At 41.1% G+C, this 20237-nt stretch overlaps 1 protein-coding gene across 1 annotated transcript in view; it reads right to left on the reverse strand.

Annotated features, from left to right (window-relative positions):
- Nucleotides 1–3193: 3193 nt before the first annotated feature.
- Nucleotides 3194–20237, reverse strand: part of LOC124620078 (putative neural-cadherin 2) — a 63889-nt gene continuing 46845 nt past the window's right edge. Inside the window, exons 8-9 of the mRNA XM_047146745.1 lie at nt 13029–13187; nt 3194–3312 (exon numbers count right to left, since the gene is read on the reverse strand). Coding sequence (XP_047002701.1) covers nt 3194–3312; nt 13029–13187 — 278 coding nt within the window. The remainder of the gene's footprint in view (nt 3313–13028; nt 13188–20237) is intronic.

A 20237-nucleotide genomic window follows, 5' to 3' on the forward strand; every position in this document is an offset into this window, starting at 1 on the left:
ATCATTCTAGATGGTGAGTCAACAGCACGAAGTAATTTGTTTTCTTTGTTTCATAAACAGTATGAAACTGATAGTTCTGTTAAGACTGGTTACCCTGTGACTACCAGAAATGATCCAAAGGTGGGTGACATTGTTTGAAACTAGTAGTTTTGAGATAATAAAAATAGCAGTCAGTGGTGGATAGATGCAAAATACGTATGTCCAATTTTGAAAATTTCACATTATTCCCATACATATTAGGATTAAAATGAGCAAACTTCATAATCCCTCATAATCTATAAATACAACAAGAGCAAATAGCTGAAAATGATTATACGCATCACTTTGGATGAAAATATAGAAGATTATGAAAAGCTGCCATATGATGTTGTTATTTAATGAGACAATGTTCATTTGTTTCAACAATAAATAAATAAAATGAAGGGGCATCTTGTTAAAATTTGAGTACAATTGTTACTTGTTGTCATGGAACATTTGAATTTTTCCCTACAGTTAATGCAAACAGAACAGTCATGGGGGGGGGGGGGGGGGGGGAGGGGGAGAGACTAAGGGTCTATAGGCCATCTTCCTACACCTCCCAACTTGCAAACATTTACAGCACTGACAGATGGCATTAAGGGAATTACTGGAGCAACAGATTCCCTCACAGCTTAGCTAGATGTAATGAGTCTCAAGATTTCACATTTCATAATTGGCTGCGTCATCCTCTTTGTATCATGGTATGCCATTTTCTTTTAGGGGGGCAGGGGTGTCACAAGAATCTCAATGCATGGGTCTCTCCCATGAAACATGTTGTATAAACTGAAGGAAAAGATTACAACAATCCTGCAATGCCACATGTGCTGCATAAGATGTAGAAATAATTCAGCTATTGGCTTGACACTTAATTGAAATTTTTTCCAATTATTCTGGATATTGAGAGAAAAGAAATTAAATTTTCTTACAGTAAAGTGGATGAAGACTTTAGAGACACATTGTATTCAAATTCTGTCTCTACAATTATTGGCAACCTACACAGTATTCCTTTCCTTCATATGGGATTCACTTTAGTGTGAAACTACACTCCTGGAAATTGAAATAAGAACACATTGACACCGGTGTGTCAGACCCACCATACTTGCTCCGGACACTGCGAGAGGGCTGTACAAGCAATGATCACACGCACGGCACAGCGGACACACCAGGAACCGCGGTGTTGGCCGTCGAATGGCGCTAGCTGCGCAGCATTTGTGCACCGCCGCCGTCAGTGTCAGCCAGTTTGCCGTGGCATACGGAGCTCCATCGCAGTCTTTAACACTGGTAGCATGCCGCGACAGCGTGGACGTGAACCGTATGTGCAGTTGACGGACTTTGAGCGAGGGCGTATAGTGGGCATGCGGGAGGCCGGGTGGGCGTACTGCCGAATTGCTCAACATGTGGGGCGTGAGGTCTCCACAGTACATCGATGTTGTCGCCAGTGGTCGGCGGAAGGTGCACGTGCCCGTCGACCTGGGACCGGACCGCAGCGACGCACGGATGCACGCCAAGACCATAGGGTCCTACGCAGTGCCGTAGGGGACCGCACCGCCACTTCCCAGCAAATTAGGGACACTGTTGCTCCTGGGGTATCGGCGAGGACCATTCGCAACCATCTCCATGAAGCTGGGCTACGGTCCCGCACACCGTTAGGCCGTCTTCCGCTCACGCCCCAACATCGTGCAGCCCGCCTCCAGTGGTGTCGCGACAGGCGTGAATGGAGGGACGAATGGAGACGTGTCGTCTTCAGCGATGAGAGTCGCTTCTGCCTTGGTGCCAATGATGGTCGTATGCGTGTTTGGTGCCGTGCAGGTGAGCGCCACAATCAGGACTGCATTCGACCGAGGCACACAGGGCCAACACCCGGCATCATGGTGTGGGGAGCGATCTCCTACACTGGCCGTACACCACTGGTGATAGTCGAGGGGACACAGAATAGTGCACGGTACATCCAAACCGTCATCGAACCCATCGTTCTACCATTCCTAGACCGGCAAGGGAACTTGCTGTTCCAACAGGGCAATGCACGTCCGCATGTATCCCGTGCCACCCAACGTGCTCTAGAAGGTGTAAGTCAACTACCCTGGCCAGCAAGATCTCCGGATCTGTCCCCCATTGAGCATGTTTGGGACTGGATGAAGTGTCGTCTCACGCGTGCTGCACGTCCAGCACGAACGCTGGTCCAACTGAGGCGCCAAGTGGAAATGGCATGGCAAGCCGTTCCACAGGACTACATCCAGCATCTCTACGATCGTCTCCATGGGAGAATAGCAGCCTGCATTGCTGCGAAAGGTGGATATACACTGTACTAGTGCCGACATTGTGCATGCTCTGTTGCCTGTGTCTATGTGCCTGTGGTTCTGTCAGTGTGATCATGTGATGTATCTGACCCCAGGAATGTGTCAGTAAAGTTTCCCCTTCCTGGGACAATGAATTCACGGTGTTCTTATTTCAATTTCCAGGAGTGTATATTAGCAACCTGCAGTTACACAGTTCTTGTGTAAACAGAATTTAATGACTTAAGCTGACATTATAAATAACATCTTCATTTTTTTAGTATGTTCACTATCAGTTTCTGATTTCTCCCCAATATCCATCATACTATTCAAAATTGGTTTAAAAGCTAAGTACCACACACAAAATTTATTTCTTTATTAAAAATACCCATTTCCAACACTACCTCAATAACAAATAGATCAAATAAATTTTAGGCACTTCAAAAATGTATGTCCCTGCTTCCAAAGCATACACATACACAATCACAGTAAAAAGTTGATGTTCAGTAACAGTCAGTTACTAAGTTTTAAATAACTAATATCTCAGTAACAATAAAATGGCTGTAGTTGTTCAGTTAGGTCATATTATACCTTTGCAAGGTTTTTAACTGAAACACCTGAGAAACAGCCAAAGGTACAGTTCACGTCATTTGCATTGTCTTCTGTAAATGATGAACAACACAATACGAGAAATATTTGGGAATTTGTAATTACAAAATACATTCATTTCAGTTATTTTGTGATCTGCAGTCACATAACACAACACTTAGGTCTGTACGTAATTATTGTGACAGAAATCTTTCACAGCCATATGTGTGAGAACTATGTACTCACTGGAAACATAGTTAATTGCTTCATGTATTTGTATCAGCAATCTTACTGATTAACAGTGGTATTTGAGTTTATTCCTGTGCTGCCTCTTCCTCTGTTGTTTCCTCCTTATTATACATACATGCAAGTCTGCTAAATTTTGCTCCTAATGCATAGAGATGGCTGTAATCTTGCTCCTTGTCATCTGAACCTATGAAAGAAATAATGACAATACATTTAACTTCATTACAAAGAGCTGCAAGCCCCCTCACCCTGTGTGTGTGTGTGTGTGTGTGTGTGTGTGTGTGTGTGTGTGTGTGTAAAAGTAATACTTTAATTCATTTTATACACATACAGCAAAACTGGTCACACAGCTTCAGAACTAAGGGAAAATACCAAACAAATTTTCACTCTGCAGTTGGGTGTGTGATAATTTGAAACTTTCTGGCAGATTAAATTGTTGCTAGCCTGGGACTCGAACATGTACTTTACTTATACACAACAGATTTATTTAAAAGTGCTAAGATGATGAATCCCAAAGGCTTACTAAGATACAAATTTGAATTTAAATAAAGATAGACAAATGTTGCCATTAATGCCACAAGTACGAAGTATAGAATATTTTGAAATATGGTTTATCTCTAAAATAAAGGAAAGGGATAAGGGAGAAAGGTATGTTCACTGATAAAATCTTCTCAGGTTGACAGCGCAGTCAATGCATCTTTACCTAGTAATGTTTCAGCAAATTTCTTACTTGCCATCTTCAGGTGAAGTGTCAGGTTCATGTATTGTATGGATATTTATAGCTGCTGGACCACAGGCTCCACATCCTTGGTGCGAATGGAATTGGTGTGGTGACATGTAGGGGGAGGGGGTGGGGGGTGGGGCGGAAGGGGGGGGGGAGAAGGGAGAGATCTGTGAGCGTGGGTCCCTGTGTCTCATCTTGGTGTGGCTTTTTTATTCCATCTGCTGCCACTGTCCTGCCTCCATTGGTGCGCTCTCATCATATTCTTGCTAATGGTGTGTCCCACGTGATGCAGAGCTGGAAGCAACTGTCCTGGTTGACCAGGTCATCATTGACTTATATCTCCACTGTCTCTTTGATAATGGAGACCCAGAAACCTTTTGCTCTACACAGTATCTTGGTTTGTTCAAACTGAAATGTGTGTTCTTCACTGAGGCTGTGCTCCACTACTGCAGATTTTTCCTTTCTGAGGTGAATGCTTCTCACATGTACAGAGATGTGTTGTGTGATGCAATGCTGTGTCTGTCTGATATATTGTTTTCCACATTCACAGGAAATGTTGTAGACACCAGGTGTTCTTAGACTCAAGTTATCCTTCATTGAGCCCAACATATTTCTGATTTCTGCTGGAGGATGGAAGATGGTTTTTATCTTGTTCTTCTCCAGTATCCTGGCAACCTTTACCATGGCCGGCCCCGCATACAGAAGGATGCCAAGGCCTTGTAGTCCTCTTATTCCTGAAGGTCCTCCTTCTTCTTCTTCTTGCTCATCTTGAGAGGGCATCTAATCTCCATTTCAGTGCAACCACTCTTCTGGAAAGTTTTCTTCAGGTACTGCATCTTAGTAGGTAGATTGTCCTTGTTGCGTAAGTCATGAGCTCTGAAGACAAGGGTAGTGATCACAGATTTCCGTTGTGCTGGATGATGGCTGCTGTTGATGTTGAGGTACACATCTGTGTATGTTTTCTTTTGGTAGAGTGAGTGTCCTCGTGTGACGCACATTTTCTTCTTTGTTAGGATATTGAGGAAGGGTAGGCACCCATTTCCTTCTAATTCCATTGTGAACTTGATATTCTCATATATGCTGTTCAGATGGTTGAGAAATTCCATTCGGGTGTCCTTGAAGTGCTTCCAGACCAAGAAAGTATTGTCCACATACAGATAAAGGACTTTGGGTTTAAGGCATGCTGTTTCCAAGGTGATATCCTTGAAGTATTGCATGTACAGATTGGTGATACGTAGTGCCAGTGGGGACCCCATAGTGACACCATCCACCTGTTTGTAAAACTTTTCCCCACACTGGAAATACGTGATTCTGATTGCATGGTGGGATAATTCCACTGTGTCTTTGATGAAATGATTCTCAAGTAGCTTCAAGGAGCCCTCTAACAGTACCCTCTTGAAGAGGGATGTGATGTCAAAGCTGACCATCATATCATTTCTGTCAAGATGCTACTCCTTGAGTGTCTCAACAAACTCTGTGGAATTCTTGATGTGGTGGGGACATTTACCCATGAGATACTAGAGTAACTGAGCCAGGTGGCTGGCCAGGTAGGAGAATTTATCATGTCTACTATGGGGTGTAGTGGTACCTCCCTCTTGTGTATTTTGAGGAGCCTGTATAAACATGGTGGAACCGGAGCTCTGAAGTGAAGCCTATTTACCAGCTCCTGGCTCTGACCTGAGTTGTCGAGAAGACCAATGGTTTTTCTAGTCACAGCTGTTGTAGGGTCCTCCTCCATTTCCTTGCAGGCCTGGTCCTGCAGCACCGAATTAATCTTGTCCCAATAGTCAGTCGCTCTTAGCAGCACCGTCATGTTCCCTTTGTCTGCTGGCGGAACGACAGTATCCTTATCTTCTCCGAGGTTGCATAACACCCTCCATTCTGATGCCAAGATGTTGGTTTTAGGCATTTTCTCTTTGTCTAGGATTCTGCAGCTTTCCTTTCTCACCTCTTCAGTGGCTTCAGAAGGCAGCCCACACATGGCCTGCTCAACACTTCTGATGATCTCTAGTTTTCGTAATGTGCTCAGAACTGGTGCAAAGTTTAATCCTTTGGCCAGCATGGATGTTGTTGCCTCATCCAGTTCATTGCCCATCAGGTTGACAACGGTCCTAGAATCCTCAGAGTCAGTCCTTTACATTTGTGCCACTGGTAGTCACTGGAATTTGTTTTGTTGTTTTGTGGTGGCCTTCCACTCGCAAAGTTCACTGGATGTGAAGGTATTGCCATCTACCCACTTCCATGTGAAAGGCAAGACTGTCGAGACCAGTTTCAGGTGGCATGCGAGTAAGGCACACTCAATTTTTTTGAGTTCAGACCTTGTGATGCATATGTGCTCCCTCAGCAGTACTGATCTGGCATGTTGCAGGATGTGTTTTGTTCTTGCCTTATGGATAGGATGTCACAGGTGTGTGAACTGTCGCAGTAGATTTGTCCTGACGATGTTGCAAGATGTGAGTCTGCTGAGTGAACTTGCCTTCTTGACCTGAAGTTTTTGCAGCAACTTGATGATGAAATGAACATCCTCCCCATAGAGATGCATTATATGGGAATGCAGGCTTTCTCGGCAAATCACGATGATAAAATCTTCTCGGGTCAACAGTTGAGTTAATGTGTCATTCTCCGGCAACATTTAGCAAGTTTCTTACTTGCCATCTTCAGATCATCCAGATCTTTATGATCGCTGGACCACAGACTTCACTGTATCCTTGGTGCCGGTCAAACCAATCAGGTAAGAGTGGAAATGACGTGGTGGTACATGGAGGGGGGGAGGCGGGAGGAGGGGGGAGGGGGCGAGGGGGGGGGGGAGCGGGGGGAGGGATAGGGAGCCGTGTGTGCCAGACCCAGCACCTCGTGTCGGAGTGGCCTGTTTATTCCATCCGCTGCCACCGTCCTGCCACCATTGGGTGTGCTCCCATCACATCCTTGCTAATATGATAAGAGCACACTGGCGGAGGCAGCACAGTGGCAGCAGACGGAATAAAGAGGCAGCACCGAGATGAGACATTGAGGCCTGGTGCCTGTGGCTCCCCCCACCACACACTGCTGTGCCCATTCTGCTTCCACCTGATGGCCCAATGGGCACTGAGGATGCAGAGAAACCCATGGTCCAACAGCTACAAAGATCCGAACGACACTTCACCTGAAAATGGCAAGTAAGAAACTTGCTGAAACATTGCCGGAAAATGACGTATTGACTCGGCTGTCAGCCTGAGAAGATTTTATCACTGAGATTCACTGAGAATGCCTGCATTCTCATATAATGCTTCTCTACAACGAAACAAGTTCCAATAACTACCAGGGGCACAAAGGCAGAAGGATTTGAGGACCATTGCCAACCTCATGACAATGAACTGAATGAGGTGACAACATCTGTGCTACACAAAGGATTAAACTATGCACCAGTTCCAAGAACACTACCAAACTAGAGATCATCATCAGCGTTGAGCAGGCCATAAGCAGGCTGCCATCTGAAGCTGCTGACGAGATGAGAAGGAAGACCTGCAGAATCGTAGACAAAAAGAGAATGCCTAAGACCAAAATCTCAGCAGTGGAACACTGGGCAATATACGCAGCCTCAGAGAAGATGAGGATACTGTCACTCTACTAGCAGACAAGGGAGTGTGATGGTGCTGCTGAGAGCGGCTGACTACAGGGACAAGATTAATTTGCTGCTGCAGGACCAGGCCTACAAACAAGTGGAGAAGGACCTTACAGCAGCTGTGACTAAAAAGACCATTGGTCTTCTCAACAACTTAGGTCTGGACCAGGACCTGGTAAAAAGGCTTTAAAAGCTCTGGTTCCACCACGGGTATATGGGCTCCCCAAGAGACCCAACAGGGAGGCACCACTATTCCCATAGTAGACATGATAAATTCTTCTACCTGTGGTATAGCCAAACACCTGGCACAACTACTCAAGCCTCTCAAGGGTAAATGTCCCCACCACATCAAGAATTCCACAGAGTTTGTTAAGACACTTAAAGAGTGGGATCTCAACAGAAATGATATTATCAACTCTGACATCACATCCTCTTCATGAGGATACCGCTAGAGGGCTTCTTGAAGCAACTTGAGAATCATTTCAATGAAGACGCAGTGGAGTTATTATGTCATGCACTCACAACCACATATTTCCAGTGTGGGGGTGAGTTTTACAAACAGGTGGATGGAGTTGCTATGGGATCCTCATTGGCACCATGTATCGCCAATCTGTACATGTAATACTTCGAGGATATCACCTTGGAAACAGCATTCCGTAAACCCAAGGTCCTTTATCAGTACGTGAACAATACTTTCACAGTCTGGCAGCACTGCAAGGACACCTGAATGGAATTTCTCAACCATCTGAACAGCATATACGAGAATATCAAGTTCACAATGGAATTAGAAGGAAATGGGTGCCTATCTTTCCTCGATATTCTAACAAAGAAGAAAATGTGTGGCACACTGGTACAATTGGTCTACCAAAAGAAAAAACACACAGACCTGTACCTCAACATCAACAGCTGCCATCATTCAGCACAATGGAAATCTGTGATCACTACCCTTGTCTGCAGAACTCATGACTTGTGCAACAAGGACAGTCTACCTACTGAGATGCAGCACCCGAAGAAATCCTTCCAGAAGAATGGCTACAATGAAATGGAGGTTAGATGCCCTCTCAAGATGAGGAAGAAGAAGAAGAAGGACCTTCAGGAAGAAGAGTACTACAAGAGCCTGGCATTCTTCCTGTATGAGGGCTGCCCATGGCAAAGGCTGCCTGGATACTGGAGAAGAGCAAGATAAAAATCATCTTCCATCCTCCAGCAAAAATCAAAAATATGCTGGGCTCAATGAATTATAACTTGGGTCTCAGAACACCAGGTGTCTACAGTGTTCACTGTGAATGTGGAAAACAATATATTGGACAGACACAGCATTGCATCACACAACACGTCTCTGAAGATGTGAGAAGCGTTTGCATCAGACAAAAGGAAAAATCCGCGGTAGCAGAGCACAGCCTCAGTGAAGAACACACATTTCATTTTGAACAAACCAAGGTATTGTGTAGAGAAATAGGTTTCTGGGACTCCATTATCGAAGAGGAAGTGGAGATGTAAGTCAATGATAACCTGGTCAACCAGGACAGTGGCTTCCAACTCTGCATCACGAGGGACACAACATTAGCAAGAATATGATGAGAGCGCTCCAATGGAGGCAGGACAGTGGCAGTGGATGGAATAAACAAACAGCACTGGATGAGTTGCCAGGACCTGGCACCCATGGCTCTTCCCCCACCACATGCTGATATGCTGATTCCGCTCCCGTTCAATTGGTCTGACTGGCACCAAGGACGAGAGGAGCCCATTATCCAGCAGCTATAAAAGCCTTAAGGCTTAAACCCCAATTCATAATTATCATCTTCTTATGCCACTAAGAATCTAATGAAGGTTAAAAACATGATTCCACCTGGGCTGTAAACTTTTGTCAAAATTATAAACTTATTGCTTTGGGTTTTTAGCCATTGTCAAAGGATACTTGCATATAAATGTGTGTCAATGAATTCTCTGCACTTTCCACATTTTCAATTCGCCACATGTATGTCAATGTAAATGTTAGCATATTGACATAAATGGAAATATGCAGTGAGAGACAATTTCCAGTTTGACAATCTAAAACTTTATCAACCATATGCATTATGAAAAACTTGAGATATTAATTATGAAAAGGACAGGTTCAGATAGATGTCAACACAATTACAGATCTATTTCACGGTACTCTGCAGCAACTTCAAAGATTTTGAGGAATCTTTTCTAGCTTCTATGCTGTCCATACTCAATTCTAGAGAGTACTATGTCATACATGTATAGTTACATGGGCTCTTTCATCTCAGTGATTAGCTCTTCTGAAAGCCATTTCACCTGGAAGAATTAAAATGTTTGATAGTCTTTCTCCATCCACAAAAAGCACTCATTGCTAATCCTTTGGGATAATTTGCTGCTCATAGATATGGCACTAGCCTCATTTCTTTTTCTCGTTTAGCTCAATTTTTAATTACATAGATTGAGCCTCAATGTCAATAAAAGTTGAAAAGTACATAAAAATTGATAACTGTGTGTTTGATGGGGACTCAAACACACCTTGCCTTTTGCCTCTTACTGACTGAGCTAGCTAGCCATTACTCATGACACACCCTCACAACTTTACTTGCACCATTATCTTTCTCCCACCCTCTAAACTTCACAGAAACTCTCCTGCCTACCTTGGTAATCCAACAAACCTTCAACCAAGGAAGTTTAAAAATAGTGCACACTCTGCTGCACAGTGAAAGGTTCATTCCATTCAAAACATTATATTACAGTAATAAAATATGTGTCATTTAAGCACCACAATCATATTTTTATAAGAGTAAAGCAGCAGGTACATAAGAGTTCAAGTTTGCACAAACCATTCAAGTGTGCCAACTTACCAACAGTTCTATCTTGACCCTTTGTTTCAAAGTGTTGTAATCCAATTGACACTGGATGGTGAAGTCAGGTTGGTTGCAGTGAAAACAACAATGCCAAGCACAGGCAGAGCATTGGCATGGGAATAAGAGGTGTCAGTAGCCACTGATGGGAATTTACAAGACAGATTACAGACAGCAACACTCAGTGCCACTCTGGGCTTGACCACTTGGTTTCCAGCCACGGTGTGGCCTCAATATGTGCACGCTGGCCAGGGTCACAAAACAACAACAACACAACTTGAAGGCCACTCAACAGCTATGCAAACTTTATACTATTTAACATACCGTGCTGTAGCATCAACAACAACCCTTCCCACTGTCAGTCGTATTGTCTTCCAAATCAAATCCAAGCCCAAGGACTCATTAAAATCTACTATCAAGTCCTCACAAACACACTTAGCATGTGTGCCCATATCAATGGGATGGGAGTCATTATTGCCATACAGGACATTGCATATGTTAGCGAGCACCTGGAAATAAGACTTGGGCTGAGATGTACACAACAAAATCACTCAGGAACAAGGTGCCTGAGTTCCTGCAAGAATCACTAAATGATATAGCTTAAAAATTAAATCAAAAGTCATAAATTATCAAGTGGAAACAGATACTCCAGTATCCTTAGATAAGCAGGCTACTGTTATACAGCTGATGTCAACAACATCTTCTACATCTACATCTACATACATACTCTGCAATCCACCATACTGTGTGTGGCAGAGGGTACCTCGTACCACAACTAGCATCTTCTCTCCCTGTTGCATTCCCAAACAGAACGAGGGAAAATGACTGCTTATATGCCTCTGTACGAGCCCTAATCTCTCTTATCTTACCTTTGTGGTCTTTCCACGAAATGTAAGTTGATGGCAGTAAAATTGTACTGCAGTCAGCCTCAAATGCTGGTTCTCTAAATTTCCTCCGTAGTGATTCATGAAAAGAACACCTCCTTTCCTCTAGAGACTCCCACCCGAGTTCCTGAAGCAGTTCCGTAACACTCGCGTGATGATCAAACCTACCAGTAACAAATCTAGCAGCCCGCCTCTGAATTGCTTCTATGTCCTCCCTAAATCCGACCTGATAGGGATCCCAAACGCTCAATCAGTACTCAAGAATAGGTTGTATTAGTGTTTTATAAGTGGTCTCCTTTACAGATGAACCACATCTTCCCAAAATTCTACCAATGAACCGAAGACGACTATCCGCCTTCCCCACAACTGCAATTATATTGGCCCACTTCAAGTCGCTCTGCAATGTTATGCCCAAATATTTAATCGATGTGACTGTGTCAAGGGCTACGCTACTAATTGAGTATTCAGACATTACAGGATTCTTTTTCCTATTCATCTGCATTAATTTACACTTATCTATATTTAGAGTTAGCTGCCATTATTTACAGCAATCACAAATCCTGTCCAAGTCATCTTGTATCCTCCTACAATCACTCAACGATGACACCTTCCCATACACCACAGCATCATCGGCAACCAGCCACACATTGCTATCCACCCTATCCAAAAGATCATTTATGTAGATAGAAAACAACAGCGGACCTACCACATGTCCCTGGGGCACTACAGATGATACCCTCACCTCCGATGAACATTCACCATCGAGGACAATGTACTGGGTTCTATTACTTAAGAAGTCTTTTCTGCTACAGAGCAAAGTTTTGAATTATAATGATCAATGAGTCCTTAATATGTGCAGCCTACAATGAGGTCAAACACAGAAAAGTCACTGTGAGTTTGAACATGTTGGTAGAGGTTTCTGAAATAATGATGATATCTTTGTCAACTACAAATGGCATGACACATGCTACTCCAATCTCAATGAAAGAAGACTCATTCAAAAAGGCTGCACTGCAAGCCAAGCTCTCTCCAGGGCTTGCTGTCTTCCTATGCACTGCGCTAAGGATGCTGCCAGAGGACGTCATTTTCATTTCAGCTAATGCAAATGTAATCTTCTGCAGGTCTCATTAAGATGCCACACACTGAGCTGTGCCCCAGATTTCAGGAGACTCACAGTGAGAATAGAAGGGCATAGCGAGATGCACTAATATTGTAAAAGGTAGCAATTATTTGTATATTGTAAAAGCTAGCAATTATTTGAATATTGTAAAAGCTAGCAATTGTTTGTTTATTGAATCAGAGACGGTGTGGAACAGAGAAATGCTTGACCAAAATATTTGTATTTAATTCTTTATCCCATATATAGTGTAAATAAATATGATGTTTTATTCATTCACTAACATTTGTAGTGTTCTACAACACCTTATGCAGTTATGGACACAACCGTTTCACCTTTAGCAGAGAACATTTTTGGCCTCAGTGCATTTATAACTTCTGTATTTTCAGTTCAAGACAATGTAAATCCGGTATTTGACGTTATTCTCCCTTCTGGGCATTGTAATAATTACGCCTTGAATTTGAAGAATTATTTACTCGTGGGTTTGGTACAGAAAATAAGAAGTAGCTGATGCTTTTACATCATCTGCATTGATATGACTAGAGGAAGAAACAGAAATGGCAATGGACATTGTAATACATATGAAACAACAGCACTCAGCATCACTTGCCTCTTTCCCACTGCTTTACACACCACAAAGTGTTGTTCTACCTTTTTATGCAAAGTTATAATTTAAAATCAATGTTTAGCCATACTATAATCAGTAAATGAACAAGAAATTCTCTTACCAGACACAATGGAAGAGAGAGAAGAAGTTACACTATTGCCTCCTTCGTCAGTGTAACTGCGCAGATCGTCAAATGATAGACAGCCAACTTCTTCATCTGCTTGCTTCATGTATTTTTGCACTAAAGCATCAACATCTTTACTTGTTTGTACAGGCAATGCTGAAACACAAAAGAAATTAAGATTTGATCCTAGAGTTCCTATTTTGGTAAGATGAATGTGAAACTGGGAAAAGAAAGGAAGGAATATTACAGCATACAAGTCATTAGACACTGAGAACTAATTCCATTGCACAAAGAAGGGATTAATAATTGGCCATTCTGTTGGCAAAAGAATTATCCCAACATTTATTTAAAGAGATTTATGAAACAGCTAATAGCATGGATAATGAATATATCTTCAGCACTTTAACCATTGTGTAATTTATTTTTGTCTTACTCTGGAGTTAATTTACAATGATCATATGGTTTTGTGGCTTAGTCGGTAACTTTTAGATTGCAAATCCATAGAGATAGATATGATCTTCAGTTAGACCAATAAGTTTCTTCCTTACTGTTACTTCCATCTCTGACAGTGCTTTCTGTGGATGAAACATCCCCAGCTGCACCATAATGTGGCTGTAGTGAATCCCACTATATACATTCCTTGGTACAATGTTGTAGACTGTACAAGATTTCCACAGTTCTGTGCCACATCTTGTATATCCTTTGTTTTTGATTATATAGTTTTCCCTCATTTTGTCTTGTAAACACTGAATGTCTTGCAGACCACATACTTCTGTGTAATTAATTTATATGTGGCACTAAATCTTTTCACTAGTTAACCACATATAATTGGCGACCCCAACATGATGCAAACAAGAAGGCCAATGCCTTCATGGAAAAATATTTCCAGTTGTTGTCAGAACCATGATTGTATGCCGGTGTGTACCTCCTTGCCTGAAGCAAATGGATGGCTGTGAACATCCATCTTCAGGGCTCTACAAATATGGAAATTGCACGGGGAGAAATCAGGACTATATGGAGATTGTGTAATGGCTTTCCAGCAAAACTTCTGCAATGTACTCAAAATAATCTTGGCAACATTTTAATCTATAAATACAAAGTAATATTTATATTAAATTTTTACTTTTCATACAGCTTTATAACAAACACTGTTAAATGCTATGCAGCTAACAGAAATTTTCAATCTGAATCTAGGTATTCAGATAATTTGTAGAAATAGTGGCTGATAAGGTATGCTCTTAATTTCCTTCTGATTTGGTAGGGATTCACAATTTCTTGCTGTACATCAAATGGAATCTTGTTGGATATGTTACTACCAGAGTATGTAACTCTATTCTAAACTCTGGACAAGTAGGCAAAGTCTACATGAAAGTTATTTTTGTGAATTGTATTGTAACTGTGTGTATTGCAGTCCAGTTGAAACTGATTTTTACCATCAGCAAAAAGAAACATTTAGGAGTAAATGTATTGGGAACTTTACACAATATTCTCCCTGTGAGAACTCTAACTCTCTTGGTTTATTAGCTGTATGTAATATGATATTTTGACAACATATCTTGACATTACCTTCAGGTAACACCTGTAGAATTATCATCTTGTTACACTGCACCTTATTTATACTTTTATCACTCCACACCTCTTCCCTCATTACCTGGTCACACACGGCATTTTAAGGAGTGGTGGTTAGTTGCGATCTCCGAGTGTGTGAACTCTCATCCCTCAGGGCTCCTGTTGCACCCATCAGGTGTGGAAGTTGCTCTTGGCCACCACTGTGACTTCAGTTGACTGAGAACTGGAACCCACACTTTACTTAGAGCGAAACCACGGTCTCTATTGATCAGGCCATCACTCATTTTTATAGCCCCCTATAGAACACAGTCCTCAAAAACATCATTTTTCAGCCAACTGAAGTCACAACATCACCCGACTGCGACTTCCACATCAGACAAAGGTGGCAGAAGCAAAGAGGTATATAAGTTCACAACCAGCATTCGATGATGGTATACCCCCACCACTCCACATGACATGGCTTATGACGGAGTAGTGAGGGAAGGAGGGAGAGTATCAAGGAAGTGCAGTGTAGTAAATACATTCATTCTACAGGTAAAACCTGAAGGTTATGGCAAGGTATGCTATCAGAATATCTTGTTCTGTAAATGACTGCACCTGGCTGGACACCCATACTTGCAAGCAATATTCTGTCTGCTCATTTCTACTAAACAAACATTTTATTTACTATGGGTCACTGCCCCAGAAGAGAATTCTATAAGACAACAGTGAATGAAAAGAAGCTACATAACCAACAATCTTGTCTTTAGGTAAACTCAATGGCAAATGTGTCTAAGGGCATAACATGCTGAACTGAGTTGCTTGATTAGTTCATCCATGATGACGATGATGTTTGGTTTGTGGGGTGCTCAACTGTGTGGTCATCAGTGCCCGTACAAAGTCCCAAGTTTTTGTGCAGTCCAGTTTTTTACTCAGTCCAATCTAGCCACTGTCGCAAATGATGATGATAATGAATGATAAGGACAACACAAACACCCAGTCCCCAGGGAGAGAAAATCCCCAACCCGACTGGGAATTGAACCTGGGACCCTGTGATCCAGAAGCAGCAACACTAGCCACTAGACTATGAGCTGCAGATGTTTATCCATGAGTTGACCCCATTTTAACTCACTATCCAGCACAACCATGAGGAATTCTGCACATTGTACTTCATTCACTAATGTTTACTTATGGCGCTAAAAGGTCATTATTGCTTACTAATTAACTCCCAATTGCTAAATATATATAGGAATTGGATATGTCCTAGTCTCCTTCTTCTTCCACTCTCTATCAATCTCTTTTTCCCTCATCTCTTTGTCCATCTCCTTTTCCCCCTCTCTCACAATTACATATAAGGAGAAAGAATATGTATGAGAGAAATAGTTTGTCAAATGCTCTGTGACTGTAGTTAAAACTGACTGCAGGAAAGAAAATGTAGCATACTATGTCTGTCCACATTAGAGTATCATGTAACAATTTGAAGTAAATTGGTCAACAACTTTTTGAGATTTTTTCTGATAATATTTACCCTTTACATAGTAGATATTTATTTATACACCATATACATTAACAAAATATGTAGCGTATGTTTGAACATTTATTAGAGTATCACGTGAAAGTCTGAAGTAAATCACATAAGAACTTCACAAGATTGGTAAAAATGACATGCGTTCGTATAGTAGTACAGATAAGAAATTGCTTAATATGAGTCCTTGTGAGCTTTAGACTGAAACTGCTCACTGTGAACCACTTGGCGGCCTATTCAGCTGTCAACTGAGCTGTGTCAGGTAGGTTTGATTCTGGACCCTTGATTAGTATGCTCTGTCATCAGCAAACATTACAGTTTTTAACTTTTTTTTAATGCCATAGGAAGATAATTTATGTAGGTCATAAACAAGAGTGGGTTCAGTACTGATCTCTGTGGCACTCCATGTGTTATGTTCCCCCATTCTGACTTCAAGCCACAGATACAGTCTGTCAATCCACAAAGGGGGCAGGCCATCAATATCACAACACTTTAGTTTGCTAAGTAGGCTTTTGCGATCCACACAACTTAATGCTTTGACCAGGTCAAAGAATTATCAGCAGCATATTTTTCTTGTTTAGCTCTGACAGAAACTAGTTTATGAAGTCTTATATTGCTTCATATGTGGAGAATGCTTTACAAAAACCAAACTGAGAGGCATTTAACAAGTTTGGCTCAGTTAAAAGGGTTCCTGTTCTGCCATAGGTCACTTTCTCAAATACTTTTGAATAATCTGAAAGGAGAGATGTATAACTGTTATTTATAAGAGGTAGTTTGTTTGTCTCCAGTTTCATATCTGAGTGTTACTACAGCATATACAAGACTGTCTTCAGGTAAGCCCCAAACCAATGATTGATTAAAAGATAGCTGAAAGGAAATCCCATCAAGTCATGCAAAGTTTTTAATTTTCTGCTGGAAACTTGATCATAGCTAGCAGAATTATTACTTTTTACAAAGGTGCTACTACTTAAGTTGCAAACAAGTGCCTCAGCAAAAATTCAACCCACTAGCAACTCTTCTTCACCCAACTTCATTTAAACTTGAGATAAATTCTTAAAGATCTCTAAATATGCATAGATGTTTCTGATAATGTAAAATCCACTTAAGGCAAATAAGATATAACCTTATGTTTATTCTTTACTCTCCTTTGCTAAGTATACATCTGACACTCACTTATACATTCCAGATTTTTGCTGTACTGCAGGTACCAATACAATAGAGGAAAATTTGTTTAGAGCACAGATAAACATCTCATTCATGAAGAGGTACAGTGTGACAGTCTGGATAATTGACTGATCTGGCCTTGTAATAATAACCAACATGACCTTACAATGCTGATAATTCTGATGGCTGAGAACAAAGAGAAACTACAGCTCTTACATTTTTGAGAGGATCAGCTCTATTGTGTGGTTGAATGTTGATTGCAACATTTTGGGAAAATATTCTGGAGATAAAATTGTCCTGTTCAGATCTCAGGACAAGGTCTACTCAGGAGGACTTTGTCATCATGAAAAAACTGGCATTGTTCAAGTTGGCGTGTGGATATTACGCCCCTTAATGGGCAGGTAGCCTAGAGAATTTTAAAAGGGAAATGGACAGGTTGAAATTAGATACAGCGGGAATTAGTGAAGTGTGGTGGCAGGAAGAACAGTACTTCTGGTCAGGTGAGTAGTGGGCTACAAATACAAAATCAATTAGGAGTAATGCAAGAGTAGGTCTAATAATGAATAAGAAAATAAGAATGTGGGTAAGCTTCTATGAAGAGCTTAGTGAATGCATTATCATAGCCAAGATAGACATAAAGACAACACCCACAACAACAGCACAAATTTATATGACAATTAGTTCTGCAGATGATGAAAAAAATTGAAAGAATACATGATTAGACAAAAGAAATTACTCAGATAGTTAGGGAAATAGCAGGAAAATGAGAAGAAGAAAAATTAAGTCAAAGAAGATGGACTGTGGTAAAGGAATGACAGAGAAAAATACTTGGCAGAATTTAGCACAGAGTATAAGTTAATTATCGCAAAAATCATGAAATAAGGTAGAATATGTGAAAGAGACCTGGGGGGACAGGAAGGTATCAAACAGATTACATAATGGTAAGAAAGAGATTTTTGAAACCAAATTTTAAACTGAAAAACATTCACAGAGGCAGATGTGGACTCTGATTTTAATTTATTGATTGTGAACTGAAGATTAAATCAGAAGTGACTGCAAAAAGGTAGGAAATTAAGCAGAAGGGACCTGAACAAATTAAAAGGACTAGGGGTAGCTGAGAGTTTCAGAAGGAGCATTAGGCAATGATTTACTGAAACATGCAGAAGAAGTACAATAGAAGATGAATGAGTAGCTTTGAAACATGAAATAGTGTAGGCAGCAGAAAACCAATAAGGTAAAACAACAAAACTCCGTAGAGATCCTTGGATAATTCTAAGATATATAACTGATAAAAGCAGAAAACCCACAGCAGATGACGCTGGCAGAGGGAAATGAAGATGTCTAATTAACATGACTGATAGGAAATACAAAGTGGCAAAGCAAGAATGGCTGGACAAGAAATGTGAGGATACAGAATTATGTACAGCTAGGGGAAAGACAGATGCAGCCTGTGGGAAAATTAAAGAGACCTCTGGAGAAAAGAGAAGCAACTATTTCAATATGAAGAGCTCAGATGGCAAACCAGTATCAAGCAAAGAAGGGAAGACTGAAAGTGGAAGGAATATACAGAAGGGCTATACAGTGGAAACGAACTTAGGCAATATTATAGGAAACAGAAGAAGAAATAGATGAAGATGAGCTAGGAGATACAATACTGTGAGAATAATTCAACAGAACACTGGAAGACTGAAGTCAAAACAAGGCTGCTGCAGAAGATGATTTTCCCTCAGAATTATTGAAGATCTTAAGCGAGCCTGCCACACATTCTATGTGGTGTGTAAGATTTATGAGACAGGAGAAATACCCACATATTTCAAGATGAACGTAATAATCCCAATTTCAAAGAAGGAAGCTGCTGACAGGTGTGAATATTACTGAACAATCAACTTAATAAATTATACTTGCAACATACTGATGTGAATTATTTACAGAAGCATGGAAAAACTGGCACAACCATCTCACTGAATATCAGTTTGTATTCTTGAGGACTACAGGGACATGAGAGGCAATACTGACCCTATCACTTAACCTTGAGTTTTGCTGATAAAACTGTAATTCTGTTAGAGACAGCAAAAGACTAGGAATAGCAGCTGAATGGAGTGGGTAGTCTCTTGAGAGAAGGTTACAAGATGAACACCAACAAAAATAACATAAGGGTAATTAAATGTAGTTGAAATAAATCAGGTAATGCTGAAGGTATTAGATAGGAAAATGAGGCCTTTAAAGTAGTAGATAAGTTTTTCTATTTGGGCAGCATAATATCTAACAAGGGTTGAAGTAGAGAGGATATAAAACATACAGAGGCTATAGTGTGCACAAGTGTAAGTGTTTGTCTTTGGCGCTGACCAGTATCTGCAGCCCGTAGGCACAGTACCGCCGTGGTGGAGCATATAAGGCCGCACTTGGCATATTGCTATCAGTCTTGTGACTCACTCTGAGGATGGCCGGATGATACGCAGCCGAAATATCAGTGGAGGAAATTTTATTTGCGAGGCTGCATGGACTAGCACGAAATATGTTTGAAAAAAAGGAATTTGTAAACATCTAATATATAAAAAACAATGTTTGTTCATTTGAATTTTATGCACTGCCATACCATTCATGTGATCAAAATAAAACTTTGTGAACTTATTGCTTGCACTTACATGAAGGGTATAGGCATAGGGCACTTAACTTACAGTAGGTGACACGCATGTCATACCAGCAAATGTATTTGAAAGAGTGTGGAAGTAGTGAGATTTTTTAATATGACAGAAATAAACAGATCAGCATTTTACTGTCTCTTACTCATTTTGACAATAGACCAATATACAGTGTGAATTGAGAGAGAATGTTCACAAGCTACTCAATCTCGACAAACAGTAAATGTTGATTTGATTCTTGCTACATTTCAATTATATGTTAACTGAGATTACAGTTTGCATCCCAGTGTAAATATTGGCAAATTGGATAAGGTGTGTGGGCACTGG

This window comes from Schistocerca americana, chromosome 6 (genome assembly GCF_021461395.2).
Source record: "Schistocerca americana isolate TAMUIC-IGC-003095 chromosome 6, iqSchAmer2.1, whole genome shotgun sequence".
Classification (NCBI taxonomy): Eukaryota; Metazoa; Arthropoda; class Insecta; order Orthoptera; family Acrididae; genus Schistocerca; species Schistocerca americana.